Source organism: Solanum lycopersicum, chromosome 4, assembly GCF_036512215.1.
Source record: "Solanum lycopersicum chromosome 4, SLM_r2.1".
Lineage (NCBI taxonomy): Eukaryota > Viridiplantae > Streptophyta > Magnoliopsida > Solanales > Solanaceae > Solanum > Solanum lycopersicum.
Genome location: NC_090803.1, coordinates 49,934,894 through 49,945,810, shown reverse-complemented (window position 1 = coordinate 49,945,810; position 10,917 = coordinate 49,934,894). Strand labels below are relative to the sequence as shown.

At 38.3% G+C, this 10,917-nt stretch overlaps 1 protein-coding gene and 1 long non-coding RNA gene across 2 annotated transcripts; both read right to left on the bottom strand.

Moving 5' to 3' along the window:
• Window positions 1-1,662: 1,662 nt before the first annotated feature.
• LOC138348153 (uncharacterized) lies at window positions 1,663-3,754 on the bottom strand. The gene is made up of 7 exons (XM_069296764.1): window positions 3,651-3,754; window positions 3,482-3,558; window positions 3,099-3,276; window positions 2,537-2,597; window positions 2,349-2,456; window positions 1,935-2,210; window positions 1,663-1,740 (listed from the first exon to the last, which is right to left on the bottom strand). The coding sequence occupies exons 1-7, from the start codon at window positions 3,752-3,754 to the stop codon at window positions 1,663-1,665; spliced, it is 882 nt and encodes a 293-aa protein (XP_069152865.1).
• A 5,100-nt stretch (window positions 3,755-8,854) lies between these two features.
• Window positions 8,855-10,230, bottom strand: LOC109120135 (uncharacterized). Its single transcript, XR_002027629.3, has 2 exons — window positions 9,570-10,230; window positions 8,855-9,242 (listed from the first exon to the last, which is right to left on the bottom strand). It is a non-coding gene; the product is annotated as an uncharacterized lncRNA (long non-coding RNA).
• Window positions 10,231-10,917: the final 687 nt, after the last annotated feature.

Genomic DNA, 10,917 nt, shown 5'->3' with positions numbered 1-10,917 from the left:
AAGTTTGCTACATGGAGATGACCCCACAGAGAGTTCGTTTGAAATTCAGTGTCACTGTCAAAACAAAGGTTCATTATATGGTTAGCAATAGCTTGGAATTCAGTGTCACTGCCAAGACAAAGGTGGTTCGTAATACAAAATAGGTTGCGATCGATTGAATATGAACATACAAGTAGAAAACAGTACTTGTTGCATGTGTCAAGACTAATTCAAATTATTTGAAGTTTATGTAATCAAATTGATCTTACTAATATATTCTGAAAATTTAGACTTAAATGTCATTACTTTATAAAGTTATTTGATGATTAAAAAATAACATTAAATGAAAATAATAAACTTGTTTTGATTTTGTTAAATTAAATAAATAAAATAATAAAATGAAAAATTATAAATAAACATCTTCTTCAACTATGTAATACAGGTGGACTATATAGTTTCTTCGCGTCCCAAAAAGCTACAGGAATATTGAGACACAATAGTTCCTTATCCCAAAAAGTTATCCTCGAGTTTTCACATACTGTACTAATAGTTTCTCTTGTTAGCATTATTGGTGCGATTTTGGTTGTCCCTCAATTTTTAACCTATTCTCAATGTTGATTTGTCCATCATTTTGTGTATGGAATGCTCAATCATCTTTTTATATCTAATAGAAATATGTGACAAGAACATCTTGACATATGATGTTGCAAGAAAAGAAAAATTGTACTACCGGAATCGACGTAATTAATTTTTCAATTTTAGCTACAATAATATTTCTACTAAACAAAATAAGATGTTCTTATTCTTACCTTCTCCCAAATGGAGTTACTATTTATATTAAATGTATAAAAAGACTATTAAACTTTCATATAAAATTGTGGATAAAATCAATATTAAGAAATAGGCAAAAATTTGTAAATATATGAGAATATTAGTGCTCCATGTGAAAATTCATGAATGACTTTGAGTCTTACTCAAAGAAAGGGACTATTTTGAGTCTTTTCTCAAATGAAATAGTTAACAACTCTAAGGCTCTTTTAATGAGTTAAAAAATCGGGTTGTACTGTCATTTATTCATAATATATAAATTAAATAATATATATACAAAAGAACACATAAAAATAGTAAATACCACAAATACTTTCAAGTAGTTTGTTAAATTTAGAATTTTAAGGCCATCAAAATGTAAGTACAGACACAATAATGCTAAGCAACTCAACTCTCCTCTCTATATAGCTAGTAAGGTAGAGCAAAATAAAGTAAAAGTAAAGTAATATATGCGAAGTATCTAATATGATTAATTTTGTTTTTATTAGGCATAACAGACATTTGAGATGAGATATAAGATTTTACAATATGCCCAACACTTAGAAGTAGAATCCAAAACTAGCTTTAGAATCCTCTATTGAAGTGAATGAATTTCCCATTAGACATACATATAATAGGGGTTCAATCCAAGCAAGAACTTGAGGAAAATGCAAGAAGAGACTGAGCAACTTAGGTTGTTGACTGTTCAATCAGTTGTTAGTGCTGAACCTCATATGTAAAACGAAATGTGACAAACTCAAGTAAGATGTTCTATTCATTGCAGCTTAACAACAAAGCTGATCGCAGACAAGAGGGAGCTGCTTGGATGGTAAGCACCCGTCACTTCCAACTTTTAAGACTGTTAGTTCGAGCCATCTAAACAGACAGATCCCAAATTAACTTCAAGTTGTCTTTCAGCATTTCAAACACCAGATCTTCATCCATTGTTTGCTTCTGCATTTTTTACAAGAGAATGAAAATCAAATCAAATCAAGTCAAGTCAAGTCGATGCTTATGCTAAGAATACTATGCTATGGTTTCGACCAACACCAACCAACATTGATGCATCATGCAGAGACATCCAAAACTAGAAAACATAAAATAAAATGAGAAACGTAATTGCTTGCCATCGAGAAAAGAGAACCTACTCGTAACTCTGATACAATTCCAGGCATTTTCATGAAAATCTCTTGTGTAACCTCCTCACCAGTTGAAGATTCAAATTTATATCGATTTGCATGTCGAAACTTAAACCTAATTGATGAATTCATATATGATTTTGCAGTTGTGTAACCAATAGAATTAACAACATATCGACCCCCTGGAGAATGGCGCTTGTCTAAAGGCCATCTTAAACCACCCGGTACTTGTGAGTCCAAAATAACAGAACCAATAAGATCCTTAATTTCATTCTTCTCCTCATCCTGAAAAATGTGAAGAATCAACTCATAGAACAGAACAACATTACTCAGAGAACAGTCATGAGAAGCTTGAAATCAAGAGTTTAATAAGGACCAAAAAGAGCTTTTGATATAAATATTTGAATGGAGTAAATAACTTACAGATAAAGCCAGCTTAATTTTCTTTGTATATACAAACAATCTGAGGTCTGAGCTCTTTCCACGAATGCTCGTGTTTGCAACCATGTGGCGTACTCGGTTCAACTCAATCTTAAATAAAAGGAGCCAGGTATAAATATTCTAATGACAGTCACACGAAATTGAAGGCATAAAAGGTTTAGAATACTAACCTTATAGAGCTGAATCTTATTATGATCTTTTGCCATAGGACATTTGCAGGAAACAGTTGTTCTGTCCTCAAGTTATCAGAAAGCTACAAAACACATGGATAAAGAAAGTATGCATACAGTAGGACGAAGACATTGTTTAGAAGCTTGAAAGTAGCATATACCTTAACATAGTACAATTCTTTCCCTTGCACATATTCTAGTCTGAGATTCTCCACTACTCAATTTTCTACGAAATCCATATATGAAGAAGGAACATCCGTATAGAAGGATCTTTTCATTTTTCTCAAAGTAGTTTCATTCAATGAGTTTAGGTTTAGGCTATCTTTACCAATTGAAGAAGTCCTGCATCACAAAGAACATGACAAGTATTTTGAAACATGCATTTGTACACAAAATAATGCTTCAACACAACAAAGTAAGCAGGCATGATACATATGATATATTGATACATGCTATACAAGATACAAAGTGTTGTTTCTCAGAACAGAAAAGTGTTAAAAGTTCTAATTAACAACAACGATAAAAGCATAACGTGTGAACTAAATGAAGAAGCTTGTCTGACCCATAAAAGAGAACTTTTCCAAAACGAGCAACTACAGAGGGTTTTACTTGTGCCATATCAGCTTCATCCATCTCACGTTTCATATGTTGAAATGACAAAAGCAAATCCTTCTTCACATTTGCAGCAATCAAAAGCCATGGTGTTTCTATAAGCTCATTCTTTGTTCCTTCACTGCAACCTGCAAAATTATAGATATAGATATATCAATGAGCATCATCACTAAAGCAGAGGTGAACCCATGAACTAAAGACGATGAGTGCAACACCAACATCGGCTAATGCACGATTAGTGTATGATGCTTTTACTAAACATAAAAATATAAAACTAATATACAAATGTATTAAACCATATATATATAGCATCTAATGAACCAAAAGTAGTACCTTGATGAGCTGAAACCAAAGAGAGAGAATGTAGGCCTTCTTTCGTTGCAAAGGACTCTGGTGAAAGTGTTTGGAAACTAACAAGAGTGAAAATCTCAACTCATCAGCCAAGCCAATAGAGGACCATTTTAAGATGGTATGATCAGTATAACCGACGTTCCGAGTATACTTTCTCTTGTCGAAAACATATCTCATGACAGACTCTGGTGCCGGAGTTGGATTTAACGATGGATAGCCCTTTGTTTGTCTCTTGTGCGGGGGAATGTGAGACATCGTATTTGATCACTTATTTGAAAATAGAGTTGCTCCGTTTTGGGATCATTTTGGCGCTATAAATAATACTTAGTCATGTTAAAGGAGTACTTGAACAGACGCATTATTATTATTATTATTATATTAATGAGCATTATGACTACCTTTGAGCTTCTACTAATCAACACTTCATTAAATTACGACTACTAAATTTGATTTCATTTGAAAAGCTAAAAAGTTCTGTTGTGCGGAATTTGAGATAATACGAGAAAATATAAACGCGAAAAACAAGACAACAGATTTACGTGGTTCACCAATAAATTGGCTACGTCCACAGGGAAGAGAGGGAGCAGTTTTATTATGGAGAGGCAAAAACAGAATTACAGAATAGGGTTTGCCATAGCGTCTATATATAGTGCTAAACCACCCCCGTCCTTTCTGTTTGTAGCGGGTCCGATTCAAGGCATTCAACAAATCTCCACCTTGACTTGAATTCTCCGAACAGATTCTTCAGACGCACTATGATAGTGCCAGGCCTCCCCCCCTTCCTCAGAGTTGCCCCGCAGGGCAATTAACAGCTTCTGATGTTGAGCAAGTCCAAACAATGTTGAAACTTGCTCTGTGGAACCGGCTTTGTGAACATATCAGCAGGATTATCAGCAGTTCCTACTTTCTTCACCTTGATTCTCTTCTCACTTCTCAGAAAATGATACCTTACGTCAATATGCTTGGTTCTCTCATGATGGACTTGATCCTTGGCTAGACAAATTGCGCTCAAACTGTCACAATACACCGTAGCCTGATCATGATGCAGACCAAGATCACTAACCAGCCCTTTCAACCAAATCCCTTCTTTTGCAGCCTCTGTCAAGGCCATGTACTCCGCTTCCGTAGTAGACAAAGTCACTGTAGGTTGCAAAGTTGCCTTCCAACTGACGACAGATCCTCCAAGGGTAGACACATAGCCAGTCATCGATCTTCTTGTGTCAACATCTCCAGCATAGTCAGAATCAGAATAGCCAGTAACCAAGCACTGAGTATCACCTCCATAAATGAGACCAACGTCAGATGTACCTCTAAGGTACCGGAAAATTCTCTTCACAGCCTGCCAATGTTCTCTCCCTGGTTGTCCCATGAATCTGCTCACTACACTGACTGCATGTGCTAAATCTGGCCTTGTACAGACCATAGCATACATCAAACTTCCTACGGCACTGGCATAAGGGACTCGTGACATATACTCCTTCTCTTCTTCTGACTGTGGAGCGAACATGGCAGTGAGATGGATATTGGCAGCATTGGGGGTATCAATGGGCTTAGATGAAGACATGCCAAACCTCGCCAAGACCTTCTGAATGTAGCTTCTCTGTGACAAGAAAAGTTTCCTTCTCTCTCTGTCTCTAATGATCTCCATCCCTAAAATCTTCCGAGCGGCTCCCAGATCCTTCATCTCAAACTCAGCACTAAGTAAACCCTTCAGCTTCTGAATGTCATACTTCTTCTTTGCAGCTATCAACATATCATCTACATAAAGCACCAGATAGATGAATGAATCATCATTGAGCCTATTGTAGTAGACACAACAATCATATGAGCTCCGAGTATAGCCCAACTTCACCATATAGCTGTCAAACCTTTTGTACCACTGCCTTGGAGACTGCTTAAGTCCATACAAGGACTTTTTCAACTTGCAGACGTGATTTTCCTTCCCTGGAACTTGGAAACCATCCGGCTGAGTCATGTATATTTTTTCCTCCAACTCTCCATGTAGAAACGCTGTCTTCACATCAAGTTGTTCAAGCTCCAAATTCTGATGTGCAACTATCGCTAGTAACACTCGGATGGAAGTATGTCTGACCACTGGTGAGAAGATCTCATTGTAGTCCACTCCCTCTCTTTGATTGAAACCTCTGGCAACAACCCTGGCTTTATACTTGACTCCTTCTGCTGGTGATATTCCTTCCTTCTTCTTGAAAACCCATTTGCAAGTAATAATCTTTCTCCCCGAAGGCTGTATGACCAGATCCCATGTCTGATTCTTGTGTAGGGACTCCATCTCATCTCCCATAGCGGCAAACCATTTTTTAGAATCAGAACTTAAAATGGCTTCTTTGTAAGTAGATGGCTCAGATGTATCTACCTCTTCAGCAACCTGCAGTGCATAACCCACCATGTCCTCAAAACCATACCTCGTAGGTGGCCGAACTCCAACCCTCCTTGGCCGATCTTGAGCTATACTCTGATGGATATCTGATGGCATAGATTCTGGAATATCAGTTTCTGTCTGTGGCTCTTGATCCTCCTCTTCAGGTTCCTTTAAATCGCTCTCGTTCTGAATGACTTGAAACTCCACCTGTTTGTCAAGACTCCCAGTTTCTGACGTAGTTGTAGGCTTCACAATGGTTCTAAGCAGAGAACTTTCATCAAAGACAACGTTCCTGCTCATAATAACCCTCTTTTCTGCTGGAGACCAGATTCTGAAACCTTTCACTCCATCTCCGTAGCCCACAAATACTCCCTTTTTAGCTCTTGGTTCTAACTTACCTTCACTGACGTGATAGTAAGCCGTACAACCAAAAGCTTTCAGATTTGAATAATCAGCAGCTTTTCCTGACCACATCTCCATAGGTGTCTTGCACTGTATGCCTGTATGTGGTCCGCGGTTAATCAAGTAGCAAGCTGTACTAACCGCTTCTGCCCAGAATCTTCTATCTAGCCCAGCATTAGAGAGCATGCACCTTGCTCTCTCCAGAAGTGTTTGATTCACCCGCTCAGCATTATCAGTTCGCAACCTCTTGATCTTCTTCCCTGTTTGATTTTCCACTCCTTGAACTTCTGGAAGGCTTCACTTTTATGCTTCATCATGTACACCCAAGTCATCCTTGAGTAGTCATCAATAATGGACACAAAAAATCTGCAGCCTCCCAAAGACTCAACACGGCATGGACCCCAGCAATCAGAATGGATATAATCAAGTGTGTCTTTTGTTTTATGAATGGCCTTTGGAAACTTGTTGCGATGTAGTTTTCCAAAAACACAATGTTCACAAAACTCTAGGCTCTTAACCTTATGACCAGCAAGTAAATCCTCCTTTGACAGAATTTGCATCCCTCTTTCACCCATATGACCAAGTCTCATGTGCCATAACTTAGTCATATCCTTCTGGTGAAATTCTGACGATGCAACATGGGTTGAACCTGTAACCGTGGAACCTTGTAGAAAATACAAAGTACCACGCATGACACCTTTCAGAATCAAATTTGAACCCTTCCAGACCCGCAAGACTCCATCTTTTCCCGACCAGCTGAATCCCTTGCTGTCCAAAAGACTGAGAGATATCAGATTTTTCATCATCAATGGAACGTGCCTTACCTCGTTCAATGTGCAGAAGCTACCGTCATGTGTCCTTATCTTGATCGAGCCTGTCCCAACCACCTTGCAGACAGAACTGGTTGCCATCGAGATGCTGCCTCCGTCTACCTGCTCATAAGTCGTGAACCACTCTCTCCTAGGACAGATGTGATAGGATGCCCCAGAATCAAGAACCCACACATCTGAATGATGAGTGTGCTCATCCGCAACTAGGGCAATATCTTCTTCAGAATTGGTATCTTCTTCAGCAACAGCAGCAGACACTGATTGTTTTTCCGATTGCTTCTTCTTCTTCGGACAATCAAATTTCCAATGTCCCTTCTCCTTGCAGTAATTACAAACATCATCCGGCTTTGCACCCTTCGACATCGGCTTATTTTTCTTTCCACCGTTTTTCCTTCCCTTTCCGCTACTGGTGAACAGACCGGAAGGCTGTATGTCCGTACTTGTGCCGTTAGCCTTATGCCGTAATTCCTTGCTATGAAGGGCCGATCTGACTTCTTCCAGTGACACAGTATCTTTCCCAACAATGAACGATTGAACAAAATTCTCAAACGACATTGGGAGAGATACTAACAGAATCAGGGCAGCATCTTCATCCTCGATCTTCACATCGATATTACGCAATTCTAATAACAAAGTATTCAATTGCTCTAAGTGTTCCCTGAGTTGTGTACCTTCAGCCATTCGTAAACCGAATAGACGTTGTTTCAGAAGCAGCTTGTTGGTTAGAGATTTTGTCATGTACAAACTCTCCAGCTTCAACCACAGACCAGCAGCAGTCTCTTCATCCGAGACCTCCGTGATGACGTCATCCGCGAGACACAGCATGATCGTCGAGTGCGCCTTTTCCTCCAGAATCGCCATCTCAGGAGTAACGACGGCGTTCTTGTCTTTCGACAACGGCGCCCAGAAACCTTGTTGTTTCAACAAAGCCCGCATCTTGATCTGCCATAAACTGAAACTGTTCCTCCCTGTGAATTTGTCGATTTTCACGTTCAAAGCAGACATCTCGAATTCTCCAAGAACACCGATTAACCGAGAGGCTTTGATACCAATTTGTTGTGCGGAATTTGAGATAATACGAGAAAATATAAACTCGAAAAACAAGACAACAGATTTACGTGGTTCACCAATAAATTGGCTACGTCCACAGGGAAGAGAGGGAGCAGTTTTATTATGGAGAGGCAAAAATAGAATTACAGAATAGGGTTTGCCATAGCGTCTATATATAGTGCTAAACCACCCCCGTCCTTTCTGTTTGTAGCGGGTCCGATTCAAGGCATTCAACAAGTTCATCTAACATCCAACATATATAATGGTCAATTCAAATATATTTCTATCGAACAGTTCAAATGATTTTTGATATCCCTCTAGGCTGCATCGAAATGGAATATGTGTGTTGGGTATTTGCCCCGAGTTTATGAGAGAGCTCAGCAAAAAAGAAATGGATATTTTGGATAGACTTAAAATGGAAAGCAACTAAAATAGAAAAACTCTTCGGAAATGAATTACCAATAACGTAAATATTGATAAAAGAGTTATATTAGAAACCTTCCACATACAGAATGTATAGGTTGTATTTAATTTACTTTTTATCTTTTTGCCTGGAATAGATTGCTCACATATCACGTAATGCTTCTCTCTTAGAGGCGTAATATAAATAATACATCTCCTTTAAAATCCCATTCTGGTGTTTAACTGCAGACATTGTAAGTTTTTACTCTATGCATCAATATGCAATTTACATTTCCCAAACCTCTCAATACGTTCAACTAAGAAGTTTGATCCATTAAACAACAGAACTATTTACAATCTTAACTAGTGTTCCTTACTGACACCGCTAACATCAGAGGCCTTGGTTCATTTCATTCCATACACAAAACTATATAATGCAAACAGCATTCAACATTTTGAGTTTAACAATTCAATTATCTACATTTATATACATTCCACCATCGTAACTTTATTCGCCAACCAATCATAGCTTGTGAGTTGAACATTTCTGCAGATATTTTGCGAAGAGAAAGTGAAAGACCACATGTCAGCTTGAAGAATCAGGCAAACAGTGATACCAGATTAGATTCAAGTTGTCTTCAAGCATTTTAAGCAACAGGTCTTCATCAATCGTTTGCTCCTGCATTTTCAGTAAGAAAATGTAACTAAATTAATTATTTCAGTAGTGAAGGGGCAAAATAGAAAGGCTTATCAATTCAACATAAAGAGACACTGCATAACTTTTGTTTGTATTTCCTTAGCACATGCCCTATTCGCTAACATGAGCTACTATAAATCTGAATTATAACCTTTTAATGTAAATTCTTTGAAGACATACAAAAAGTCGGATAATTTCCGACAGAAATTAACAAGATTGGAACCGTGATAAAATTTTGACTGAACTGGATCCAAATGTATTACCAACCAAAATATACATAATTTCTCATATCAGGAAAAGAAAACCTACCTGTAATTGGGATAAAATCCCATGCATTTTCAGGTTAACTTCCTGTCCTTTAATTGTGCTTGACAATGTAAATATCAAAAGTATCATCCCTGGTACTATATGACTGGACAATTTAAAGGCGTTAGACTTGAAGAAACATCAAAGGACACCTCATTTTCCAACTAAAGGAATCTGCTTACTTGGTGGTGTAACTTCACCTTTGGTTGGGTTTTCGAAGCCATTAGATCTTATTAAGATAAGGATTGCTACTTTGAGGTCCCAAAGCAAATAAAATTCATTACGTAACCCCCCTAACGCTGAATGTATATGAAGAATATCTTCATTTCTACTGTTTGCCTTTGTATCCTTTTCCTTTTTCCTCTCTCTTCTACTTCCCCTTCTTTTGAATTTCATTGTAGAAATGATTCCTGTATGAGCATCTTATCCTACTGGAGTCTATAGGATCAACCCAATAGGCTATTTACAAACATCCAACCCTCCCCCAAATCCACGAAACATGAGAAAACAAGAAATTTCAACCAAGACTAATTGAATGGAGATGTTTCCAGTTCAGAAATATAATTCCAAATATTGGGTGGAACTTACAAGTATGAGTATACGACCTATGATTTTCAAGATTATTTGAACCTCAATGAAGTAAACCCATCATGATTTTCTTGGTACGTAGTGTTGTGCGGAATTTGAGATAATACGAGAAAATATAAACGCGAAAAACAAGACAACAGATTTACGTGGTTCACCAATAAATTGGCTACGTCCACGGGAAGAGAGAGAGCAGTTTTATTATGGAGAGGCAAAAACAGAATTACAATATAGGGTTTGCCATAGCGTCTATATATAGTGCTAAGCTACGCCCTAACAGGCTTGGACCCAACATACAGAATTGACAGAAAATTAAGGGCCCAATACAACAACATTGTATACCGTCGGGCCAGGGGCGTCTCCGTCCCCCGGACCCCCAGGCCAGGGGGCGCGTTGCCCCCCTGGACCCCCCGACTCGCTGACCGGTCAGCGAGACCCCATCCTTTCTGTTTGTAGCGGGTCCGATTCAAGGCATTCAACACGTAGCATCAACCTCAGGCCTAAGCTTTTGCCAAGACAACTCATGTCTGCAACCTTGGTTCACCTCAATCGAAAACAAAAAGTGTAGTGTCAGAAGATCGTTAAGGAATGACAACAAACTGCAAGAAGTAAAGCATGCAAAGATAGGTATGAGGAGGTAAAAATGTTCATGACAACAATTAATGTTGTTTTGCTAAAGTTGGAAAATAAACAGTTAATTGGGCATCTTACAAGTTCATTTAATACCGGGGAACTGAGAACTAACCTTATGGAGCTGAATTTTCTC